This window comes from Sylvia atricapilla, chromosome 3 (assembly GCF_009819655.1).
Source record: "Sylvia atricapilla isolate bSylAtr1 chromosome 3, bSylAtr1.pri, whole genome shotgun sequence".
Lineage (NCBI taxonomy): Eukaryota > Metazoa > Chordata > Aves > Passeriformes > Sylviidae > Sylvia > Sylvia atricapilla.
The window spans coordinates 81,830,032-81,857,093 of NC_089142.1; the positions used below are offsets into that span (position 1 = coordinate 81,830,032).

Genomic DNA, 27,062 nt, shown 5'->3' on the forward strand with positions numbered 1-27,062 from the left:
TCAAAGAAAGGATGTACTCATTCCATGTCTATTGCAACTTTAATCAATGGGCAAGAAAAGAGAATTTTGTTGTGACAATATTACTTATATGTACAAAGTGTGGTAAAGGTTACTGAAGAGTATAGTTTTTGTGAGATGTTATACTTAGCTATAGATCCTGCAGTCATTTACTATTCAGCAGTCATCAGGTATTTCAGCATCACTCAAGGCAAAAGGTTAAGGTTACTACTCATAATCTAAGTATGCTTTGCTTGACCTTTGGGAAATTGGATACTTCTTATACAAGAAGCATTTCTGCAGTGTCCAGTAAATCAGCAGACAAGTTTGTGTTTTATGAGGGTTTGGGCTTTTTTTTTGGCATGTGTGCACTTCTGCAGTTCAGCATTTTTTTGAGCTTTACACGTTGTCTGCCTTCAGAACACTTTCATATCTTCAAGCAGATGGAGAACAGCTGCAGAGAATAAAGCCACCACTTCATAGAATGTCTCTCACTGGAAACCTCAAGAGGAAGAAATGGGACAATGCTATACAAACACAGTAAATTCCCATTTTTTCTCTGTTTTTTCCTCCATTCTTTGATCCACTCCCTGAATGCACTATCCCAAGTATCTTAGATAAAAGCGTTCCTTTTTCTAAATTTTCCGCTGTACTAAAACTTCCCAATGTAAGTAGAAAATTGCACCAAAGATGGAATAAAAGATTATTTCCCTCCTTTCCAAAGCTAAATACAAACTGATACTGATACATGTCATGCCAAAGTCAACCAATGAACCAATGATGCATCAATCCCTTGAGCTACAAAACACTAACTCTTTCCTATGACATTAAGAGGCAAAATACCTGGCAGGACAACCACACTAAACTCGTGGATCTTAGAACACTCAAACATGTTAACTTTAAATAAAATTCCTTAACCTCAGGACAGCAGAGCTGCACTCATTACACAGGCTGAAAGTGACACAGTAAGAATACAGGCTTCAGATTGTTCTGCTGTTAACTTTGACAGCAAAGAGCTGCTTTTCTTGCTTAGTATAAATCAAAAATATTCAGTGTAGGCCATCAAAAGACAAAACTGCAACAGTGCCTTTGAATTATTTTCTGTAGAGATTCTAGCAACTGGCAGCTGCTCTGTAACTGAACGGTGTATCACATGTACTTTGGTGCAGTTCTGCTTCAATGAAGCAGCATCTGAGAAGCCCTTGTAAGGGCATAAACAAACTTTGACAGAGACCACTGCATTTTGGCAGAGAACTTCAAAACCTGTTTTTGCTTGAACGCCTCTAACTCTTTCAAGAAAAAGTGTAAAGCATAAGAAGGACACTGAGAATTCTTAATGTACAGTCAAAGGAAAACAGAGGCTGCTTTTTCAGAAATTTTTCCTTGTTGTCCATCCCAAGTGTTTTCAAAACAAAAAGGATGGACAACCACACTGCATGGTCAACAAAAAGAGGACAATAGTCTAAACCCCGTATTATAGATTCCTTTTTCTTCCATTATGGTCTAAGGATACCAAATTCTGGTCATAGCCTCAGAAAGCTCCTGTATTTAAGATTGTAAAAATTATCCATGTTTCTTTTTTTCTCTGTATACTATAAAATCAACATGCATGCCATTTATTCAAACAACACAACTGAAACCAGAAGAAACATACATGGAATGACTTCTTCCTACTTGAGGGAGACTCTTCACTTTGCATTCTTTCTTGGTGTTCCAACAAAATTTTAAGTTGGTTAACTAGGAAGAGATAAAAACCATTATAACCAAGAAATAATTACTTTTTTTCATTGAAATTAGTGTAGTTTCTAACATTGTTTAAACCATTTGCTTTCAGAGTAATCTTACCCGTGTGACTTTGCTGCAGTTCCTGAGCGGCTGTGTTCCCACAGTCAGGACTGGCCCTGTCTGCATTGTCACTGCCCTCATCCACAGAGGACTGGTCAATTCCAGGGCCATCATCACCTTTTGCCAAGGCATGTTTCAGTTGAGAGATGCTTTCACTGGCACGTTCTAAAAAAACACCCAACCACATCATTAGCCACAATAAACAACATAAAAGAAAGGATTTACTGGCTGATATTGTAAATGGGAAAAAACATGAGAGTACTACAAGCATTCAGCATGTGTTTAGCTTGACTACTTGACCTAAACTCAGCACTGGAAGCAATTATCTAATGCAAACAGCCAAAAAAAATGACTATATTTGCAAAATATTTACTAAATATTAGTTTTTCAGAGAAGAGCTATACATAGCATCTTAGCCCCTCAATACATTAGGACACTGAAGGAGCACAAGTAATAATATACTTGACCCTAAAGTATTTCCTAGCATATGCACCTTCCATACTTTTCAATGAACCTAAAGGTCATGCTACATTTTCTACAATAGGCCGGACTGGAAACCAAGAAGAATATTTTTGCATTTTAGTGATGCCACCACACATTATTACAAAGCAACGTGCCACACAATGAGACAAATACCTATGTAAATGAAGTAATAACTCAGCAAACCAAGCCACCATAAATCAATTATTTAATAAAGACCAATGACTTCTGAACAGGTGTGAAAAATAAATAACAACACACAGTATTCTAGGAAAAAAAGACCCAACAAACACAAAAGAAAACCTCTATTCAGAAAAAGATAAATATTTTCAGGAACTGACTTACTGACAGATGATATAGTGAAGGTCTTATATAATGTTAAATATATTTTTCCTTATATTTCTTTCTTTTTTTTTATTTGATTCAGCTGACTTCACAAAAATCATAAACAGCCATCATAACAGTCATATCTCTCTGATAAAGCTGAACATTTTCAATATGCCAAAAAAAAAATGGAGAGATTTGCAGCTAATGGATGACAACCGAATTACAAACCACAAAATATGGGCTTAGTTTTAGATAAGCATAAATCTAGTTTGCACCACTGGACCTCAGATAACTCACTTATTACTTCTTTTAGGTATAAATGCCCACAGAGCAGCAATTTCACTCTTGAGAGCCAAGCTTACAAGGAAACATCTTCTATTGGAGTAACTGCTACAATTAGAAAAATGGTAACCTTTCTAACAGATGTCCTTATGTAATTTTTACATGCTTGTAATTTCTAAATTGATATGTTGCATAAATAACTAAAAATATTTCTTGTCAGTGGCAAAAAAACCCTTTAAATAATAATCACGGTGTTTGCTAGCTAGAATTCAGAAGACATGCCTCAGAGTATAGGTTGCTGTAAAAAAGTTAATAGTTCTTTTTTTCCAAATAGAAACGTAAATAGCAGTTTAAATCAGAAAACAAAGGCTAGATAAGCATTTCTGTCTTCACTTTATGTTTTTCAAGTTCACATCATCTTGACTGAAGATCTGAAATTGATTTTTTCCCATTTTAATGGTTTTCACCATTTTTCCAGTCTTCTCTACTTGGTTGTAATTTACCAACAACTTATAAAATATAAATAACCCCCCCAAAAAAGGATTATATTTAGGAATATGTTCTCAGTCCAGTAACACCCTCTTTTTAACCATGCTAATTTTTAATAATAACTTGGCCCATTTCTGACCTATTAATCTTCTCTCAGCACTTATTTTTAAAGCCCAGTCATCTTAGGGCTCACACTGCTGTTTCTGGTTACTTCATCTTTTAATGAATTTAATGTAAAAGAAGACATAAAAAGCATATTTTAAACAGTTACAATTTAGTAAAACCAACCCAAATACCATTCATAAGGCAATGAATCCAAAAAGAAGGGTTTAGGTCAAATATTTCACTTCTGGCATATTTAGGCTCTTCATCTTTCTTGAGCATTCCAGGATGCTTATGAGGGTGGAAGAACTAATTGAGAAATGGCAGAAGTATCTCACTGATGCAATGGCTTAGTCATTTAGCAAACTATGCTGCAACCATTTGCTGCCAAGAAGTGTTCAATGTCATTTAAGTTGTCATGTGGTGTGTCATCCGATAGCAATAAAGTTCCTTCATTTCCCCATTCCCTGTAGATGTCGGCCAGAGAACCCCAGAGCGCCAGCATCTGCTCCCTAGCCAAGGGACAAACAACAAAACAAACCAGACCACAACCAACCAAGCCCACATATATTGCTTTTCCCAGAACTTGTCTCTCTCTCCTTTGTAGTATTACAGCTTCTGAACTCCAAGCTATTACTTCATCCACAAAGATAACATAGATCTTCTTACACTCTGGCCTCTTTTCCCATAAACATATAGGGCAGTAGTAGCGCAACACATTAAAACCATTATCAATGGCACACTGATGCCAATTTTTTTTTACTACACTTTCCTGCCTCTGAAATAACACCACCACATCCTGGAAAGCATCATCAAGTATTTGCTTAAATTTCTTAAAAGCTTGCCTATTTCCAAATTACTCATGTTGCTGTCATAAGGCAAAACACTCACCACTGGGAAACTGGGAATTAGGAGGTCCCAGTGGTGTGGCTTTACATTCACCAGATACAAAAGATCCAACACTTCAGTAGGGGTTGAACTGGATGCCTAAAAGGGAATAAGTACATTACAGCATTTTGTATTTCCAAAGTAAGGAACATAATTTTGGGTTTTAGGATAAAAGACAATGCACCAATGAGTGAAGAGACTATATTTGTTGTTTCTTAGAGTGTAAAAATATTCTTTTTAAATACAAAAGAAATTTAAAAAACACTCTGGATGCAAACTACAGGACAAGAAAGAACATTCGCATTAAGACAACATGATTAATTTTTTAATTAATTCAGATGCAATTAATTTTTAAGTGCTCTCACATTCAAATTTAACTTTTTCAGTTAAGCTACTCCTGTAGTAGTACATTTTATATAAATGTGGCCTCAGTGAAAACATACTGTAAAAACTGCTCACATGCAGCTCTATGATCTGCGTATCAAAATCAATCAGCGTCTTTCTTTTTGACATCTTAACAAGACTCCACAAATAAAATCCAAACACGTATTCCTGTTCTATGATAAAACATCAGTGAAGTGCTATTTCCTACTGGAAGAGCTCAGGATATAATTGAAATTGGACTCATGTGGATTGAAACTTCAAAAAATAAAATTTACAATTAAGGTCTTTGGTTTTCAGTGTTTAAAGGATCTGAAACGATTATGAAAAATGACAAGCTAACACACAAATCTGATGGATCAAACTCAATACATTAAAAAATCAGTGTAAGAACAATTTGCTATTGAAGTCAAAACAGGAAAAAACCTCAGAAGGCATTGAACCAGGTTAGCATTGCCTGAACAAGAGAGGTTTTCTCAGGCACTGCACAGAACTCTTTTTAAAGAGTACTCCTTTAAATGAAAGCACCAAAGCTACCTCATTCATGGACTCGGAAATGCCATAGAAAATACTCTGGGAGGAAAGAACCAATCATCCAAAACAACAGAATTGCCTGAAAGACATGGAAAATAACTCCAGTTGGTAGAATCATTAAGCTGCATAAATTGAAAAAAACAAATGGTAGCTCTATGAAAAAGTTGTTGTAAGCCTGTCAACCAAACCTGACAGTCCAGTTCTAATAATGTCTACAAGAACATGAAGTTACTGGCTGTAAATTCAACAAACAGCAGCATTTTCTGATATCTCACAGCTCCAAATCAGAAAACAGGCTTAGAAAATTAGAGAAGGAATTAAACTGATTCTTTAGGTCTTAAAAAAACCCAAACCAAACCACTGCAGAATTTTTGTGAAACAGTAACTGACAAAACAGATAGTTAGACACACTAGTGAAAATACAAAGATTATGTCCAACTAAGGAAAACTTTCCTGTCCAAAATTGGATCAACATTTGCTTCTACCAATAGCAAAAAATCTAAAATATTACATCATATACCTCTTCAGTCAAGCAACTGCTGAAAAATACTGAAACTGGGATTTTGGTTATAGGGTTTTTTGTGTTTAGCATATCTTGGAACTTACTTTATTCCCATTCTGACATCCAGCTATTCTTTTTTGGCTGTCAAACACAGGTATGCTACCATGGAAGTAACACACTATATGGCAGTTTTGAGACTAAAAGTATTCTATCACTACCTGTGTTGTTAGGATTTTACATGAAGCATGAGCAATACCAGGCTGTTCAATAGTCAGGCCTCAAAAGATCCCAAGATGTGTGAAATGCTCAGTTGTTTCAAAATGACAAATCCCTCTGAATTGGTTTCTTGGTCTCTTTTTTTGCTTTGCATTATATGAGAAATAAGTAGTTTTCAGCACAACTTTTACCAAGCTATCATCTTTAAAAGCACAGGCTTCTCTGGCGCTGCAACAGTCATTGTCACAAGTTCCTAAAGCAGCCCTTTCTGCAGAGCATAAAGCATTTGCCTAACGTCTAGAAATCCTCACATGTGAAGTTTTTTTTTTTCTAAGTTCTAGAAACCCTCATTGCCCAGTTCCTTTTGACAGATTCTCCACCCTTAGAAGAACATTTTATGTTCTTCTTTTTGAATACCTGGAAACAACTGCCAAATAAAAATAAAAAGGCTAAGTAAAAAAAAAATAAATTAGAATTTAATTCTAAGCTGTTTCAGTGTCACAGCTAACTTGTAGTGATGGAAACTGGGCCACATTTTTCCTAAGATGGCTTTGACTTGCCATCTCTCCTGTTTTATTTTTGGAACCATATGAAACAGCCTCAAAATGCAACTTTCTTTGTAGAAGTCTTAGATTTTCATCTATTTCTCTTAGAGTTTGCATCCCCATTCTTTGAAATTATGTAGGACACTGCACTCAGCAATGCAATGGAATACAGAATATAATTTCCACAATATCCTAAGACAGACTTGAGGCAGACAAGTGTATCAGGTTCCTAAAGAGGATGGTTTGCTCCTCCTTTGCTCCAGCTCCTATACTGTCTCAAGTCCAACAGTGAGCCAGTGCGCTTTACTCAAGAGGCAGAAAACTCAACATAAAAAAAAAGTTCTCTGTTCAAGAAACCAGAAATATGCTAGAAATAAAGAACTGGATAGTAAAATAGTAATAGCCTAAATAGCCTTCTATTAGTCTAAAATAATAATAGTCTAGTCCTCTCAATTTACTGCTGTTAGGAGAAAAGGGGAAAGTCACGGGAAAGCATCAAGCTCTGCTCTAGGCAGTGGTGTAGTTGAAGGCCCATTGGACATTCACATTATGCCTGTCAATTTTCTGTTATTAATATGAATACACCACACCACTTATTCTCCTTTACAAAATACCTCTACTCCCTTGGGAAGAAATTTTTTATCTCCTAAAGTTTTTAAGGTTCATTTGAAATGGCCTCAATTATATGAAGGTTTACACAGTAACCTAATAACCCCAACTGTACAAATACCACCCTCTTAACTTAGTATTACACATAGCACTAAAGACTTTCATTATACAAGGTCAGGAAAAGCTACATTATAGAACCTTTGTTATTTTATCAAAGGCCCTCTGTTTGGCTCTAAGACCAGTTAGGTCTTAATCAGGTTTTTTTGGTCCAGCTTTATGTCCTCTGGCCACCAGACTCAGTTTACTGAACACTCAGGCTCCCTGTCTTCCGAGGGATTTCCCTTTGCAACAAAAGATACTGCACTGAAATAATCAGTTACTCTTTGAGAACTTATTCACCCTTCCATCAAACTGAGTAAGGCTGTAAAGTGATTCTTCTGGTGACCAGCATGGGTGGTGAAAACCTGTTGCCATGAGTTTGCCCAGCCTGCATCCAGATAATGTCAAGCATTAGAGGCAGGTTAAGAATGCTCTACTTCAAAAACATCAAATAATGCACAAAGCATGCCACCTAAAATTGTAGAACCCTGATGACAGGAATGATCTCAATGGGGAGAAAAATTTCAAGCTGTATAACTATATTTTTGAACTATATTATTGAAATAGGTAAAGCATTAGATTTGACAACTTTGAGAGTATTGAGGACCTTAATGTGAATTCCTAACACTGGTAGCAAAGATGTGGAAAATTCTGTACAGCTCAAAGGAGTTTAAAAAATTGTACCTCACTGAGAAATACAGAGCTTCTTCGAGAAATATAATGGAACTTAAGTTATATTGCCCTGTACTGCGGCTGTTTGTGCATCATCATATTGATTTTGACTGAGAGGCACCCCTGGATGTATGAAATCAAAACCACCTTGGCATTTTATGAACAGAAAATTCTTGCTTCCAAGAATGCAAAGGGGAAAGGTTCACCAGAAATTCAGGTCATAAAATTATTTAATAAATATAATGGATTCAGTGTAAGGGGATCTAGTCAGAAAAAAAAATAAAATGGAAGTAAGTTGTATGAAGAGAATACATGCGTCCAATAAATCCATTAGATAGGAGCAGCTCTAACAGTCTTACACACAGCCCTGATATTTGTCATCCTAATTGTTCTGCAACAACTGTTAACAGCAAGTGTCAAGTAGCATTACCATGTCCATCTCCTCTACAGGAAAAGAAATAGAAATTATTCCTCGAAGTTCTATCTTCTGGAACAAAAGAAATCTATTGCTGATGTAAAGAACCGATGCTCTTTTGAGAAGGGAGTAAAAAAATACTTGCTGAGAATCAAGTATCGAGTAGCTATAAGAGCTATTTGAAAATGTTTCCATTGTTTTATCTTTTTTTTTTTTTTATTTTTTTTTTTTTTTTTAGTGCTGTTTCCACAGGAAACATCCCAACAGGCCATATGGGGGTGCTGTGCTCAGAACACAACTTCCCGAACCAAAAGGTTCGCGTACGCACAAGGTATCCACTGGCTTTCTTCAGCATCCGGACATTCACTTTGCCCAGCCAGGGGCAGTGTGAAGGCTGGTACAGCCCAGGTGTCACGGCTGACAGACTCAGGTGCCCTCTGTCAGGCTCTGTACCACGCTTCTTGGACAAGGCGGCAGGTATGAAAACAACTCAAACTACTCTCATCAGAATCCATTTGTACCCTCATCTTTACCACGACTGGAATCCGATGCTTGCAAAGACGGCCAAAACCCTCACACGAACCCAAACCGCACCCGAAGCAGCATCGGTCCTGCCCGAGCCGAGTTACGGAGAGAGAGGCGCGCAAGAACGGCGCCTGCCATCGGCTGCGGGGAGAACCGGGAGCACCTTCCCGGCTGCGCGGCCGTCCCAGCCCGGCCGGGGCGCTCCGCGGGGCGGGGACGGCCGGAGCCCGCCCGCAGACACGGGCGGCGGCTGGGGCGGCCCGTCCTCACTCCGCGCCGGTGCCGCTCACCTCGGAGCCGCCTCCGGTACCGCTCCAGGGACTCCTCCAGGGCGCGCTCCCCACGGGGCGCCCGCATCAGGACGCCGCTGGCTCCCGGGGAGCAGGCGGCGCTGTCCCCCGACACCGGGGACTCCCCGCGGGGAGGCTGGGGGATAGAAGTTCCACCCGTTCTGCCTTCCCGCGTTGGGCTGTCGGAGGAGCCACCCGCGGTGATCCCTCCGTCTCCCGATGGCCGGCTGTTGTGGCCGGCCGCCGCAGCTGAGACTAGCAACGCCAGGGGTCCGTCGCGCTTCCCGAGGGCGGGAATCCCGCCGCCAGGACTACAAGTCCCGGCATGCACGGCGCCGCTGGAGGCAGAGCCCCCGCCCATCGCCCACCCCCGGCAACTGAGGAAGGGTGGTCGCCGCAACCCGTCTCCCCTTTGTTGTGGATCGCGGCCGCAGTCGCGCCTGCGCACAGCACAGCCCGTCCGCCTACGCCCTCGGGCCTGCAGCGGGCTCGGCGCCGGTTCCGTCACGGCCGGGGCGGATCGGGGCGGGAAGCGCGGTTCACCTCCCGCCATCGCCCGCGCGGGGAGCGCCCGCAGCCCGGGGAGCGCTATTGTCTGAGGGCGGCGCAGGCGCAGCGCGGCCCCGCCGCCGCTCGGCCCGGGCGCGTGCGCAGTGCGGCGCGGTGCCGCGGTGCCGTTACCCGCCGCTATGTGCAGGGAATAACGCCGGGGCCGTTGCCAGAGGGACACCGCGCGCTCCGCCCTCGCTCCCGCATCCCGCGGGATGCCGGCTCGCTGAGCACCCGCTAGCGACGGCCCCTCCCCGGCGCGGCGAGCCTCCTCGGAGGGGTGAGTGAGGATGATCCTGCCGTCGCCGCCCTGGGCTGCGGGTCGGGCGGGAGCCGCGACGGGAAGAGGGGCCGCGGTGGCGCCGTGCGTCCACCCGGTGCCTATTGTGTCAGGAGGTGGCCGCCCGTCGGGACCCGGGCGGGCTGCGGCCGGCGGAGGGGGAGGCAGCACGGGCTGGACACAGCCCGCTCCCCCTCCCGTCCCCGCAGGGCCCGTAGCTTACTCCGCGCCCCCGCCTCCCTTTCCCCTCGTCAGCGCGGGGGGATCGATGGTGCCAGGGGGCATCGGCTCAGGCGGGACACGGACGGCATCCCGCATCTGGCATTTGATGCTGCTGGATGCCGCTGTCCGCGTCTCCTGCCCCTTTCCGCCCGCGGGGCGCCCCGGCACACCCACCCATCCACCCAACCCCGGGGCTGCGCAGCCTCCCCTCCCGCCGGCGGATTTCCACGGTTCCAGCGGAGACCTTTCCAGAGGTTCAATTTTTTTTTGGGTGACCCTCTTTCACTGAATGCCCCGGGGCTGGATGTGGCATGTTCCTCCAGATTTAAAAATCAGTGACGCCCTTCGTCTGGGATGCGGCGTCCCCCCCCCCCCCCCCCCTCCCCCCCCTTAAAATAATGTCTTCTGTGAAAGGGTGATGGAGAAAATCTGCGGGTTTCGCCTTTTCTCATATTGCGTTATTTCCACCCGACGAGTCAGGTCCCCTGTTTCCGAAAATATCCTCCCGAAGGCGTGAGCTTTTCCTTTTTCGAGGCGCTTCCCGGGAAAAACATGAAATCGGGGGGTTTTTTTGTCCGCCGTGGCGAGGAGCAGCCCGGGCCCACTGCGTGCCCGCCGCGGGGACGAACGGGTTACTGCGCTAACAAAAACCCGATGGCGATTTTCGAGCAGAAAGCGGCGTCGCAGCGGAGGAAGCGGGCGGGGCGGGGGCGCTCCCCGGGCCCCCTGCGCCCCGCCGGGCAGCGGGGCCGGCAGCCGGGAGCTGCCTGCCGGCGCCTGCCGCCGCCTTCGGAGCGCTGTCTGAGCGGGAGACGGCAATTAGCCCATCGGTGCTCGCGGCTTGATGGAGGAAAATGAGATGGAGATGGTATGCTGATGAGTGGCGGATACATAACGATTGCGTTCTTGTGACAAGAGATTAGATAGCATCCACTGATCTGCACTTGGAGGAAATTATTTTCTTCCCTGTGAAAGCAAAGGTACTCATAAAATATTTACGTACTTTGAAAGAATAAAGCCTGTTCTAGCACTGCGATGATCATCTTTTCTCCTTTGGAATGCCATTCAAGGCATTGTGACAGCGTTCTTGGCCCTAGGCTTGCGTCTGTAAAATGATATGTGGGATGGGACAGTTTTTGTAAAATGAACGGAGACATGATTACATATACTGTGATTTCCTATGATTAATTTCCTCTGGGAATTACTTTATGTCCAGATGCTAAGAAATCTGTCTTGCTAAACTCTGCTGATATGAAAGCTCCTCAACTTTAAGTTCTATTTAACGAAGAAAAAGTTAAACATAAACACTGCTAAGAATGTCCTTTCACTCTTCGATCATCACTTTTTTAAACATTTTTTTCACCTTCGTGTAAATGTTCTGTTCTCATAGGCTTTATTTTTTTCCTTTGTCTGATGGAGGTTAGGAAGGCTGGCTGAATAGAGAGAGTAGTGCAGCTGGGGATACAAAGAATTTTGTCAAAATCTGAAGAATCTAGAAGTTATTTGTAATGGATCAGATTAAAATGCTTATTTTAATTCTTCTGAAGAGAAACCTTCTGACATATGAGCTGTTAACAAACTTTGGCATGACAGTGCATTGTTTCAGGAGTGGTTTTCACATATGGGTATTTCCCATATCTAATCTGACTTATGAAAAAAACAGTGGGTTCTTCCTATATTGAATTTCATCTGCTGTAATGGATTTGACATGCAAAATTTCTTAAAAATTCTGGTAAATAACATACAAGCCAGAAAAGATCTAGGTTATGAAAATGAACTGGAACAGTCTATGTTCAGTTGTAGGTGAGAGCTTGGAAGCTTCCTCATATGCCTGGAATGAAACCTAAGGCATGAGTAGTTGCAGAAATGGATTTTGTGGTACCATTTTCAGTTCTTGGCATTGCAAAGAGAAGGTATTTAATGTATATTGATACCACAGTATCTCCTTGAGACTCCTAACAGGACAGTTTCCATGTTAGCACTGCTTTTCTTAGCTTTGCAAGCAGAATGGATCTGTGATACAACAGATTGTTTTTACTTTAGCTAGAAAGCAAAGGAAAGCTGTGAGATTCTGGTTTTCCTTTACAAAATTCTGAACTGGGGTGTCAGATATGGAATACTAGCAGATAGGAGGTTTTCTACAAGTAAATTCTCTCTGCTTCTAGCACTTTTGAGATTGTAAAGGGACACAATGGCACTTCCCCCTCTTTGAAGAATATGTGTAATGTTGTAAAAATTGATTCTGTTGTGACCAAGGGACTGCAAATTGAGAAAAGGAAGTTGTTGGTGACGGAGGGGTGGAGCTTCATCCAGCTGGAAGCTGGGGTTAGCTCTGTGTGTCTCCTCTAAGGTGCAGAGATTCACTATGCTGATTGAGCCTGTGGAGGCCTTTCATTGTCTCTTAGGTTTGTACTGCTCTCACCAAAATGCCTGCGTATCTTCCCTTCTAGTATTGATCCTTGCATGTATCCGTGCATTTTCGAGGGACAGCTCTACAGAGAGCAGCTTCCTTCAGTGCTCGATGCTAATGTTTCCTTGGATCACAGTCCAGCTAGGGCACTGAACGGGGCAGTTGTCATAGGGAAAAGTAGTATGTGATTAGGTGACTTAAACTGTAACTTCATGCAGGCAAATAGGAGTGGGAAGATAATTGTTCAAACTGTCTTCATGTATGTTTCATGTATGTCTGCTGTACAGTTATACATTCATTAAAATATTTAAAAATACTAAAATAAATTGCAAATGGCTTGTTCTGTCTTGTAGTTTAGTTTCTCTGACTCTATCACCAAAGAGCTGGGAGGCTGTTTTTATTCTACAGGTGCATTTGCGGGTAGAGTGATCTTTTTAGTAAAATTGGTTTTGACCTTCAAAAACCCCTTATATTTTAAATTAGTATATATAATTTTCATCATATGTCAAAACCAGCTTGTCCTAGAGGTTTCAAATAAAAGCCACAATTATATGTTATTAGATTGTTGACGTAATTAGATTTCAGATGGGGAGACCTGTGTTTGGGAATGTACTCAGTGCATCACTGGGATTGAAGTGTGTCCTGCCAGCTCTTACATTGTGGGGGAGAAGTAAGGGAGTGGGGTGGATATTAAAGTGGCTGACTGGACATTCTCGTATATTAATGGCTCAGCATGGAGTATTCCCAGTTACTCCCTCTTCTTTGGGTTTGGTACAGCTTGGCTGCACTGCTTTGTTGCAGTGACTCTGGTAGTTTACGAAGTACATGAGAAGTTAATTCACTCCACTAACCCAGGAGAACACTATTTCTTTTCTTTTTGTTCTGCTCTCTTTTTTTTTGCCTATCGCCCTTGGATTAGCAAATTGAATTATCTTATTGTGTGGCCAGATGAGTGCCAGAGCAAGTACACAGAACGGGGACAGCAGTATCAAGCCAGGAAGAAAGGAAGACTCATTTTTCCAGTAGCAAAGGTAGATTTCATCTACTTTACTGTACTATATGGCTGTCCCCTGCACCAGTGCAGGCTACTGTGGTCAGACTGGAGGTGAGTTATGTAATTAAACAAAGAAAACAAAAAGTTAAGATACTGGGTTTGTTCTGTTAAGTCTTTATTTGAGGTCCTTGATATGTAAAATGTCCATGGCCACAGACTAAACATTCAGAACCTATCACTGGAAGGAAAAAAAGTTTCTCTGGAAAGTAAGTGTGAAAAGAGAGAGGACCAGTAATTCTGTTAAGCATTGTGGCCTTTGTACTAGGATAAGCAGGCTTATGTTGCTGTCTTCTTATTTATGAAATTTAGGGATGTAAATTTTCAAGTATTTTCATAGTTTTTTTCTCTCCTATTTACTAGTTTTGAACTATGTGGGTTTTGTGAATTGTAGGAAGGTGCAAGTAGGTAGGAGTTCAGAGAAATGGTGGGGTTTTTAATTCAAAACAGAGATAAAAACATAGTTTTTCCTTTTTATTCCTTGAAGAGAATATGATAAATTTTTCAGATGTGAACGTAGCAATTCTGTCAGCTTTTTTTCTCCTTCTCTTTTTCTCCTCTGGAAAACTGTTAGTGGAAAAAATGGACCTTTCCTTAGCTAGGTGCTTTTCAGAGCTTCAGCATCATTCACTGGTGGGTCTGGTGGGCTGATTCAGATCCAACAACTGCAACCCTCTTACTGTCTAGCTTTTATGGTTGGTTCTGCTGCTTTTGTTGCAAGGTTTGGTGTTCTTGTAATAGGGTCCTCTGTTTGCATGTTTCCATTCTTTTGAACTAAAATGTTTTATATTCTGATCTAGTCAGTGAAACTTAAGAGGATATTGTCCTTTTCAAACAGCTGAGTCTTCTGAAGTCTGTGTCATGCATTTTCCAGATCTCATTTTGTACTTAATTCCAAATAAAATTCTGTTTCTGCTCATTTTGTTTCTTTCCAGGAAGAACTGCAATTATTGAGCTTTTCAGAGATACAATAACAGAAGTGGTGCCACTCCCTGGCATTTCCAAGATGGTTCTTTGTGCATGGAGTATTTAGTTAGTCTTCAGCTGTGGTATATGAAAAACTTGTAATCAATCCATTAGCAAGTCATTATAGTCTGAAAGTAGTAATAAACTCAGTGCATTAAATCAGATGTACTTGCAACTTTTCCCTCAAAATTACATGCCCGAATAATTTTTGTTGATGATCTTTCTATTCATTTGCAAACACTTGGCCATCTAAATATGCATTCCATTCTGTGTTCAAAACCAAAGCCTTTTCAATTTTGTCTTATTCATCTTTCCAAAGTGGATTGCATTTCAGAATTAGGAAAAAATGCAGGAAGTAGTGTCATGATACCTTTTCAGTTTTCTTATTAACATGCTTATTTCCTGCTTACATTAATCTTACCTTCTCTCCTCTCTACACTGTGACCTAGCTGATTATTTAGTCCTGTGGAACCGTTTCATCACAGGAATCTTGATTATTCTACTTCATAACTTGATTTACTAAACAGATAACATTTAATGATAATATTGTAGTGTTACTTTTTTTTTTTTTCCCCCCTTTGGAATTTTCCTAAAAATGGCCACACAGATGGACTTTTCTTCTGACTTGTACCCCATATCTTTTCTCCAAGAATAGATATAACCTGGTGCCAAGGGAGAGTTGAAAAAGGTGCAAGCAATATTTCTTGCTTTCTGCTGGGGCATTTCTAGCATCCCATCTATTTTCTGCTTCAGACTTTTGAGTCAGGTGTAGTTTCTGTTAAGGATTGTTCCTTCCACTTGTTCTTCATTTCTTCAAAAGAGTCTTGAAAAGGCAATTCAGTAAAAATAACCTAATTTTTTATTCATGTTCAGCAATATATGAAGTTAGTTAAATAATTAAAATCTTGGTTTTCTACTTTTTTTTATTGCAGAAAAGCTGTCCCAGTTTTGTGAGATTAATGATGATTACTCTTCTGGTCATTCATCTCCTCTTTCCTTTAATGGTCGCGTTTTCTTTTTACTGTACTTGGTTTGGTTTGCAGAGGATACAGTCAGGTAAAATTAAGGTAAAATGAAACCCTCCTTGTAGGAACAACTTTTTGAGGTGATTCACCAGTCAGGAAACACAGCTTGAATTTTAGCTTTGACTCTGACGCTAGCTATTACAAATATTTATTTGATTTTAAGCAGAAATTAGTCAGGAAGCCTTTGAGGATCCACTGAGAACTCAGAACTTGTTGTTTAGCTTTTGCACTAGCAAAGAGTTTTGAAGAATGATGTCAACTTGTTGACATAAGAATTATGGAACCTGTACATTTTTTTCGTGTTACAGATAATACTGCCCTTGGTGGTAATTTTGTGCTTGTTTTACTATTACAGTTCTTGCTGATAAACATAATAAAAGGGCTTTTTCAAAAACTGTTTTCCTTCTACATGTTGCTCAGTCATCATGCTCTCATATTCATTTAAGCATCATGCTGGTAATTTTATTGGGCCAGATTGGTGATAATTGGGTAGAGCCTTTATTTTGATGAAGTAATTGTAGACTTGAATCTTTTACAGCCTTAGTAAAATTAATTAGTTCTATGTATGCCATAATTCCTGCCTGTTTGTTTAAATAAAGGTTTTTAGTTCCAATTCTTAGCATTTTCATCACATTTTGTTAGCACATTTTTGATTAATCAAATCTTAATTAATTAGCTTTTAAATTCACCTTGTGAACTCTTTTTAGACAAGCTCCAGTCCTAATATATTACAAGGAATCCTATGCCTAGCTCTTTGTTGGTGATTGCTCTTCTGAGAGGTGCAATTGCGTGCCCACTCTCGGTCCTACAGATACATATTATAGCATGTCAGAAAGAGGCACAAACTCCTCAAGGTCTGAAATGAAGATTGAAAGCATATGGCTGTTTTTCATCAGTCATATCTGAAAACAGATTCCTGATGGAGAGAATTGTCTCCAGTTGTTTTATGGGGAGCTGCAGCAAGGTTTCTGGTGAGCATGCTTGTGTTTTTTGTTTTTTTCTTCTTGTTCTGTAGATAATACTGTGTGGCTTTGTTCTCTCCAGTTTTTGTCCTAGTTGGAGAACAGTAAGAAAGATAATGTTGCTGGCGCAGAACTGGAATTAGTGAAAAGGAATAGTTAGGATATTGTCAGTAGGAGTATTATGGAAAAGAATAAGTGTTTAAAAGAAAAACCCTGCCCAAAACCAGAACAAAACTAAAAAAAAAAAAAAAACCAAAAAAACAAAAAAAAAACAAAAAAAAACAAAAAAAAAAACAACAAGAATGAGCAATGGAAAAATACATTCACACAAAACAAATATCAGGTTGAACTTAAGCTTCATCTTAGATTGAGTCAATCACTTGAAGGCTCAGATACAAGTTTGTGACGTGAAGGTCACAAACCTTTTTTAAATTATTTTTTAAGTTTGGCAATAAAAATATTTGAAATAAGGTAGTCATTGCAGAAAATGTAGCATTGTTTCCATAATCATAGTTTGTCAGTTTGTGCTGAATCTTTATACCCTGTTTGTTTTGTTGGCTCTTTTTCTCATTCAGAATTTTATTTTTGGCTTCCTTGAGCTTGGTAAGTTTCTGTCTGCCCCAGGTCTTAGTGCAGTCAATGCATCTTGAGGTGATATCTGTGTATGACAGGATCTGTTTTTACACAACAATACAGAGCTCAGTATAATTCTGTTGCATTATATTCTTTAGCTTGCTGTAGGAAGTTTATTGCTTGTCATTAACCAATATTGCCTTTTTCTATTTTCCTGAAATAAATACGACTTTCTCTAGCATTTGAAACTTTTCAATAATATGTAGTTGTCGTGCATACTGGATGTGTGTTTTCCTACTGTTCCCAAAAGAAACACACCTTGCCTTTCTCCATTTTTGTGACCTGATTGCATTTGCTTTAGCACATTGGCAACATTTTGCTTTTGCTTCATTGGCAACTTCAGCTGTCAAAGTTAAAAGTGCTAGGTGTCGCCTTGTTGAAGCTGCAAATAGCAACAGTCACTTCCCCCTTAGGGCAGACTGATACTCCAGGGTCTGGTTTGTATTGAACTCTTGGAGGATTGTCGTTGTGCGTGGCTTGTTTCAAAATGCTGCCTGGTTACTGGCTTTGAGGAGGTCGCTGTTTGTAACAGAACTAGGAGCTAAGTTATGCAACAATCACCTTTCAATATCTGCACATAGTTGAAGTGTTTTTAAACAGGCCTAGTTTGTTAAGAAGTGAGATTTTTTTTTTTTTTTCTACCAGAGTTTCTGATGTTGCTTTTGGTCTCAACTTTTACTTTATGTACTCCACTCAAAAACCATTTTCAATTGGTTTGGTTAATATGGCTGGGTATTTACTTGAATGTCTAACAAAATGAATTCCTTTTGATGTTGTCCGGACAAACTACAGAATATAGTTAAGTTTTTTTAAATTGTGGCAATAAAAATAAAGGATGAATCATCACCACATGGAAGTGAACTGGGAAGTGAACCATTCATTGTCCAGTGGAGGCAAATGGAACCCTTTAATTTCATTTCAAAGTATGAATATTATCAAACCTACTATTTTTTAGTATAGTTAATGAAATAAATTCAAAGCGCACTGTGGGACAAGACTGATTTTAAGAGATTAAGATCCTTGAGTTCTTGGATTTTGTGAGTGTTTCCGTTGGTGCAGTTTCATTCCAAAACCAAGGAATGCATTATGCCTTGCTATTTTTATCTGTTGTGGTTTTTGAGGGACAATGCCATTGACTTAAAAAAAACTTACTCAATAATGTCCATGTATTGTTTTATTTATATAGTTACTTCCATAGGAATTCTTCCTTTCCTTCTACTCAATATACTATTCATACTAGGGGTCACTGATCTAAAACATATTTAGGAGACTGACTGCATTAGTGCATCATGAGGTGAGAGACTAAATATTTGATCCATGAGTGGATTAGAAAACATGGTTGAGCAAGTGAAAAAAAGAATAAAATTACGCACTAAAACATTTTACAAAGAATAAAGTTTTAATCTGTAATGGATAAATACAAAAACCTACTTTATATTTGAATAGGAGTTATGGTGAAGCACTGGAGCAGGTTGCCCAGGGAAGTGGTGGATGTCCCATCCCTGGAGGTGTTCAAGGCCAGGTGGGGCCCTGAGCAACCTGGGCTAGTGGAACATGCCCCTGCCCCTGACAGGGGGATTGATGGTATTGAAGATCCCTTCCAACCCAAGCCATTCTGTGATTCTGTATTAATAGTCCTTACAGTTCCTACAGATTTGACTAATTATAAGAAGTCCTGTGTGGCTAAGGGGGATTTGGTGTAATTGCCTTGTGTTCTCGTAGCAGCCTAAGCAGAGCTTGCTACTGGCTGTCCTGGTCCTGCCCTGTTCTTCTCTTTTCTCCCACCCCCACGTGCACAGCCTCACCCCTTTTGCTTTGGTCCAACAGTGGTGTGAAGCTTCTGGGCACTATTCATTTGTTTATGGTGGTGGTGAAGAGCACAGGAGTTACTCTGCTGCGAGTTGAACATTGAAATAGCCCAGCTCGTCTGCAGGGGCACCTGAGGCCGGCAGCCGCCGCGAAGGGCAGAGTCCTGACCTGGTGGCTGGGGCGGGGCGAGAGGATTGGGATCCTGGCAGCAGAGAAACTGGCCTGAGCTAACATGGAACTGCAGCTTCTTCACTTCAGCAGTGTTGTGCTGAGGCTTAAAACTGCCCCTTTGCCTGTCCACTGAATCTTCAACACTAGATTCGAAAATAAATGCATACAGTGACGTTCTGGACTTGCAAGCAGCTTATGATATCTTAATCTGTGTATTAGTGTTGTTACTAGATATTAATTAGGTAGTATATATTAATTTTGCATGGTCTCCTATTCCATGGCAGATGCAGGGAACACAAGGGACTTCACACAAAGTAGGCTGCCTGAGATTTGCTGCAATGCAAGTGTGTATGCAGGAGCTGCTAATAAGGAAGAGGTGCCATGCTATAAATTTCACATGCTGTACTGCTCCTGTATTTACATCTTTAAGTTTAATTAAGCTACCTTCCGCATTTCAGCTAGTAAAATCTAGGCACAGGCTGCTTCACTCTCATAAATTCTGGATACACTGGAATTTTACCAAGTATTAAAAGCTGTTCAGAATCTGAAAATCTGTATTTTCTTTCTAACCAAACCTGCAAAAATATCTGAAAAACACTTTGAAGTTGAGGATAAAATTTGAATAAAAGTCAGTCTTTGGAGCTCTGTTATTCATAGAGGGTTTTTTTATACTTAAAATGAAAATACAAATAATAAAGAATAATGGTTTTGTTGTGATTATTCAGTATTGTTTTATTTTTAGCTGCCTTTCTGTCTGCAAAAGATTTCAAGTTGATAGTTTCTTGTATATTCTAGAACAGCTGTTTTCTAACTGTAGAGTTCAACTTCTGTGGATGTATTTATTGGTGGACAGTTGGACCATTATTAATGAAACATCTCTTTAATCCATTATGGTGCTTGTGTGTTTATCTTGCAGTCCTGTGAGAATGCACTCATTTTGTTAAAAATGCTTGTGTTTCTTGATGGGGTGGCCCTTAACCAGTTCGTCTTAGGGACCAGGTACAGGGAACGTTTGTATTTTTTCTCTACCTCCCTCTAGCTTGCAATAGTACATGGCTTGTATGTTCAAGGCTAAAGGGGAAAAAAAAACTTCTGAAATTTTGGCATCATTGGGTAAGCGCTTTGCCTTTGATTTGAAGTGAAGCAGTCCTATTAAGATAAAATAAAGAAAAACATATGGAGCAGAACAAGTAATGTCTGGTTTCTTAGGGATGTGTCCTGTATCCTATACTGTACTGAATCTCAACATGCTCATGAGCTCACTTTTGTGTGGGGAAAACAGCTTGTTCTGTTCCCCACAATGTTCCGTGGGGAAAATAACTTGAGTGGTAAATGCCCTTCAAAGGGCCATGTGAGCACAGGTCAGCCAGCAGGCTGTCAGGAGCTGGGAATTGTCAAATTTATAGCACAGTGTTTCTAGTGGGATGGACAGTGGACTTGTTCTTTTGAACTTGTTCTGCTCAGCTCTCTGTTTTCCTCAAACTTTTAGGAGCCTTGTAACTCTGAAATTTCCAGCTCTAAAGCTTTCTCTTGGGAGGAGCGACTGGTGCAAACAAAATGTTTGCTTGAGCCTTATTTCCTCAAGTAACTAAAAATGGTTTCATAAGAGTTTTCATTGCTAATGGTGTGGTAGAAAATAATGCATTTTAAAAAGACCTCTGATGCACAGGAACTTCCACCTTAACACAAGGAAGAACTTCTTCATTGTTCAGGTACCTCACACTGGAACAGATTGCCTGGAGAGGTTATGGAGTCTCTGTCACTGGAGGTACCCATGAAGTGTCTGGGCACAATCCTGTGCCATGTGCTTTAGGATCACCCTGCTTGAGCCGGGTGGTTCGACCAGATGACCCGCTCTTAAGTCCTTCCAATCTTACCCATTCCAAGATTCTATGAAACACAGAATAATTTAAATAGCACAGGATATGAATTGTTCCTTTAAAAATGGAACTCATAATGATCTATCTTAATCAAGTTCTTATGCTCTTGACCATATTTAGTTCCATCTTAAAATGTTGTAAAATAATTGTTGGTAAACCAGTAGATTATTTCTCTTTTGCAGAAGGGTGGTCAGTGTTGCTTAACATAGCTTTTTATGCAGCTGAGCTTAACTGAGTTTGAAGTCTAATCTTTTTGTTGGAGACATAAAATGAATGACTTCCATAGTAACTGTGGGTAGTTCTTAAAGTAATCAAAATCCAAGCCTTCAAACTTGTTCACTAAAGTACAAACAAAAAGCATGACTTGATCCCTTTTTGTGGATGGGGTTACAGTACCACTTCCTCTTGTTTGGTTTGGTGCCTGGAGAAGTATGTGTAATTTGAGTTCTTCCCATTTGGCCTTCCCTTTCACATCTCTTCCTCCATTGCTGTTGGGTTTTTTTGTTTGTTTGGGCTTTGTTGTTGTTTTTGTTTGGTTGGTTTTGGTTTCTTTGGTTTTTGTTGGGTTTTTTCGGTGGTTTGTTTTCTTTTTTGGCAAAAAATTACTGAACTTGCAACAGAAAATCTGTATAGGTTTCCTCCTATAGAATGACTTGAATTCCAGATTTCTGTCCATTGAAAGACATACTTGCATTCATTTAATAACCTTAAAAAGTATTTGTAGTATGATAGTAATAAAAGCACTTTCCAAAGGTCTCCAAGTATTCTAAATTTAATCAGATTTTTGTTGTAGCATTCTGCAAAATATATACTAGTGTACTGAATCAAGTTTAATTCCCCAGTCATTGTTAAACCAGCTTATAAAGTCCACATGAAAATAGTCTTCTCTACTTAGCAGTGAAGACTTCTGATTTTGATGTAGTTGAGGGGTTGTAATCTACCTGCTCGAACAAGTTGTTGCATAAAAACGTTCTAAAAAGAGCTCTAAATGCACTCCATGTGTTAATTCTGAAAGTTTATTTTCATAATTCATTCATAACTTTTTAATCATATTTAGGAAATAAGGGAAGAAATGAAGACTTACTAGTAGCTATATTCCTGTTTGTTCACTGCACACAGGAAAGGATTGAGTAGGCATCACAAGCAGATGTGAAATAGCTTCTCTGTGGGGAAGCCATTTAGTAGGTACTAATTACAGACTAGTTGAAAATCTTTGCAATAAGTAGAATTGATCGTTAAAACCACAAGTATTCTTAGCATTTGTGTAAGTGTCTTACCCTGGTTTCTATCATGCTAAATTTCTAATACTGTTGTTATGACAGCTGTTTTCATATGATCACACATTGAGAAAGTCTTACATTTGGTACCTTTCATTTCATGGGAAGGAGAGAGATAGGAGGACACAAACATTAAAGAAATGCCATACTCCAAACTGCAAGATAAGATTTCTTTTGGACTGTTTGGCTTCTGATTAAAGTACCAAACAAAAAATTAAAAAGTAAGACTTTTTAAGCCTTGTTCTAGTCAGTTTTTATATGAATCTCCAGAAAGAGGACTTCCTATCAGGAAAAGATCTAAAAATCGAGTCTAATGTTTTTGTCTGATATTGAAAAATGCTGGGGAAAAAAGTAGACTCTTTACATCAGAGGTACTGTGCTAATTTTTAAATAATTTTGATTTTAAGCTTGTCTTGATGTTAATTGCTTCATAGAGTACCCATGTACCTCAACATAATTATGGCATAAAATTATTTTTATGCCTTGAGCATGCACACATGCTCTGCCTCTCTTCAGAGAGTAAAGATTGCCTAGAGCAAACATCTCTTGCAACTTTAAGGCAAAAGTTTGAGCTTTTGCTTGCTTTGTAGAGTAAGTTCATCCAACTTTTTTTTTCTTTTTTTTTCTTTTTTTTTCTTTTTTTTTTTTTTTAATGTAAGGCTTGTGTTACTGATCTTGGAACAAACAACTCAGTGTATTTCCAAGAAAAATACATCTGTGGACTTGGCTGTTGAGGGTGATTGTAAAAAGCTCCAAAGCATTCAGTAAGGGAGAGGATAGAATGTGTCAAATATTCTGTGTGGAGCATAATAAATGTTTATCATGTTACAATGGAGATATAGCAAAGAATAATAATTGAATACTGCTTTGAAGTTGTATTTCTTTATTGCTATGAACGGATGTGGAGATCAGTAACATAAAGAATTGTCCTCCATCACTTCCACTTTCATATTCTGTGTGCTCATGCATTGTGTCAAGAAGTAAAGTGTAATTGGAAGGAGAAAAGTGGATATTAATAATACTTCAATACATTCTTTTCTTTGGAAAGTAAACTTACCTTCATATCCACAAAATAAATAATTCCTACTGTGAAGGAAGAAAGTAATTGCATTGCCTTGAATATAATTTAATCTTACTAAGTATCTTGAGTCACAAGCTAAACTCCATATATTTCACAATTTTGGGGAAAATGAAATCACCACCCTTGGGAAGTGAAGAGGTCCAGTTTTATTTGCAAAATGCTGTTTGTTTTTTCAGTAGTGCTCAGGGCTGTGGTCAGTACTTGGCCAGTGCAAATAAAACCACCTCATCACACACAGCCTACAGAATCACTTGAAATATGCCACCATGGAGGCACTGAGAATACGAAGTCGAAGAGAAAGACTTGACTGCTTCTTTTAAGATTGCATTGTGCATGGGTGCAATGTCTGATTTGTACTTGTTTGTTTTCCTGTTTGCTTATCTCAGCAGTAGTGTAGTGTGATACTGAATAGAGGGAAAGGAAGGATTTCTGTAGCTTTCATCACAGGGAGCTTTTTCTCAAAGTTGGTTTGGTTATGATTTCTTTGACTGGCTGGCCACAATTGTTTCTGAAGGCTATTTAACAGATATACTGTTTGATTAGCATACTTGGTATGCTAATCTCTCCAGAGATGACCTCTTTTGACCATGTGAAATAGGGAATTTTTAAAATAATTTCTTTTATGCAATTCCTTAATCTGAGTGAGAGTGATGGACGAGAAATGAACTCTTGATTGTTTGAACATAAATTAAGCTACTCTTACAAGCAGTTATTAGCCTTTATTTTAGAAGTTTATTGAAAGCAGCTTTTGAAAAGTATTGCTGTTCAGTGTGGGGAGGCTGCAGAGAAGTACATTCACAAGAAATGATTTTTGTTAATGATTGCAAAGATTGGGAATGCAAAATGAGCTATTCCTTTAAAAAATGAAAAATGTCGTTGTTGTCTGGTATCAAAGAATAAAACAGGATCATTCTTTGAACTTTATCTTAGTGACCAATAATGAAGTAGGTTTTAATGTTTACATAGGATAACTTAAAAGGAAAAATTAAATTTTTAGGTACTTCTCATTACTATAAGAAAATGTATGTATTAAAAGGCTGATGATTGTTGTGTAAGACTGTATTCATGTACAATACCAGTCCTAAGCAAAGTTTTATAATCCGTCTTTTAAGGATTTGCTTGTTTACTGATATTCTCTGTAAAGGGAATCCAGTATTTTTTTTTTTTTTGTCAAGTTGGTACAGGACTTTGTTTCAGTCTGCTGTTCTAAATACAATTTGATCTCTTAGCTTCAACTAGGGATTGTGATACGTTGTTTCTTTTCCTCTTTAATAGCATCACAGTTTTTGGAGGGGGAAGGGGTGGCGACTGTGGATATTTTTTTAGCCACTTCACCTGCCAGTTCCCTCTGGACCTGTGTGTCTCTCATCAGATCCAACAGACTTGTGCACCTTCAGGTTCTTGAGGTGGTTTTGACCCTGATCTCCTACAGTGGATGGTTCTTCCTTCTCCCAGTCTCTGCCTTTGTCCTCTGTGACTTGTGTGGCTGGAGCTTTTGCTGCTGAAGAGCAGGGCAAAAAAGTGGTTGAATGCCTCAGCCTTCTCCATATCCCAGGTAACTAGGTAACTAAGTCACTCTTGTCCTTCTAGAGAGGGCCCACATTTTCTCTAGTATTTCTTTTTTCTCAACATACCCAAAGAAACTTTTCTTGCTGCCCTTGGCATCACTGGCCAGATTATTCTATTTGGGCACCAGCTTTTCTCACTCAATCCATGGCTGTTCATATGGAATTTCTGCCAAGCTACTTGTCCTTGTTTCAGTCCTCTGGAGGCTTCTTTTTTTAACGAGTTTGAGTCTGTCCAGAAGCTATTTTTCATCTATGCAGGCCTCCTGGCAAATCTGCCCAACTTCCTCTCTGTTGGGCGGCATCTCTTCTGAACTTGGAAGATGTGATCCTTTCTTGAATGAGCTTTCTTGAACCCCTCTTCTCTTCAGGGCTCTATCGTAGTGTAAGGAAGAGACTGAAGATCCTTGAAGAGGCCAAAGTCTGCTTTCCTGAAGTCCAGGGCAGTGAGCTTTCTGTCCATCTTTCTTGCTGCCCTAAGGATCTAAAACGCCTCCACGGAGTCACTGCAGCTAAGGTTGTCCTTGAGCTTCATATTCCCCACCAGCCTCTCTCCTTGCTGGTGAGAGCAAGGTCCACCAGCTGCTCTTTGCTAGCTCCTCTAGCACTTGCAGAATGAAGTTATGATCAGTGGGTTCCAGGAACTTCCTGCACTGCATATACCCTGCCGTGTTATCTCTCCAACAGATACTGGGGTGGTTTGAAGTCCTCAATGAGGACATGGACTTCTGAATGTGAGGACACTCCTGGAGTGTCATCAAGGGCCTTTTCTGCTCAGTCTTCACATGTTAAGTGAAGCAGATACCCACTATAATGACACCTGTCCCTGCCCTCCTTTTAATCCTGATCCATAAGCTCTCAGTCAGCTCCTCATCCATCCCCAGCTGGAGCTCCATGCTGGTTACTGATATGGAGGGTGATGCTTTCTGCCTTGCCTGTCATTCCTAAATACCCTGTATTTTTCCATTCCAGCACTCCAGTCACAGAAGCCATCCTACCACATCTCTCTGATGCCTTCTTGGCAACTGAGGTTCAAAGGCCCCTTCACCAGCTTGGCAAACCTCTGTCCCAAGATACTCTTTCCCCTTCTCTCATAGATAAACCCCAGCAGTGCCCCAGCAGACCAGGTTTTTCAAAGTGAGCCCCATGGTCTAAGTAGCCAAACTTCTGCGTGTGCCATACTCCTGTAGCCGTTTATTGATTCTCTAGATTCAACTGGCCCTTTCAAACCCTTCCCCTTTGACTGGGAAGATTGATATGAAAACTGCCTGTATTCCAGAGTGTTTTATCACTGCTCTGTAATCCTTGGTACTCCTCTGGTTGCTCCTGGCTGTACCACTGGTACCCACATGAAATAATAGCAGCAGGCAATTGTCACTGATCCAGATCTTTTTACATACTGTGACATTCAAACGACTGATAGCCATCAGGTAAGCCTTGTGTTTAGTACATTCCTTTGCAGTATTTGTATGTTGATACTGGTGTAATAACAAAGGGTGTGATCTCAGGATTCATGTTTTTTAGTCATTATTATGTAAAAAACAGAGTAGGATATGGTCTTTAGGTCACTGTCCCTCAAAAGCAAAACCCCAAAGCAACTTTGACTGCAGCTGCACTGTTGGCAGAAAAAGAAGTCTATTTCAATGCCGTTCTGACAGCTATTCCTGTGTGTCACAGCAGTAAAGTACACATGGATCTAATTCTGACCTGGACCAGAGGGAGAGGATGCTTGTGCAGTCCCAGAGCTGCAGCACTGTTACAGGACAGCTTTGCTGCGTGACAGAGGGCAACACCCTCCTGAGCTGCTTTCTTGTCCTTATTCCATCAGATGCATGGAGTGACCTGTAGGGCAAGAAGAATATCTGGATCCCTTCTGCAGAGATCTCAAACTCCTTGAATGCAGGAAAAAGATCTCTCTTTATGCGTAGTAATATTCACAGCTGGAAGGCCTTTTTTATTTATTTCTTTTTTTTTTTTTTTTTT

The 27,062-nt window shown here is 40.2% G+C and overlaps 2 protein-coding genes across 8 annotated transcripts in view; one reads left to right on the forward strand and one right to left on the reverse strand.

Annotated features, from left to right (window-relative positions):
• The window catches only part of SDCCAG8 (SHH signaling and ciliogenesis regulator SDCCAG8), a 105,756-nt gene extending 96,005 nt beyond the window's left edge, over positions 1–9,751 (reverse strand). Inside the window, exons 1-3 of the mRNA XM_066315968.1 lie at positions 9,199–9,751; positions 1,843–2,007; positions 1,652–1,734 (exon numbers count right to left, since the gene is read on the reverse strand). Of these exons, the coding sequence (XP_066172065.1) occupies positions 1,652–1,734; positions 1,843–2,007; positions 9,199–9,751 (801 nt within the window). The remainder of the gene's footprint in view (positions 1–1,651; positions 1,735–1,842; positions 2,008–9,198) is intronic.
• A 138-nt stretch (positions 9,752–9,889) lies between these two features.
• Positions 9,890–27,062, forward strand: part of CEP170 (centrosomal protein 170) — a 93,972-nt gene continuing 76,799 nt past the window's right edge. For all 7 annotated transcript variants that reach the window (XM_066315972.1, XM_066315977.1, XM_066315973.1 and 4 more), the window contains exon 1: positions 9,890–10,027. The gene's annotated coding sequence lies outside the window, so the exon portion shown is untranslated. The remainder of the gene's footprint in view (positions 10,028–27,062) is intronic.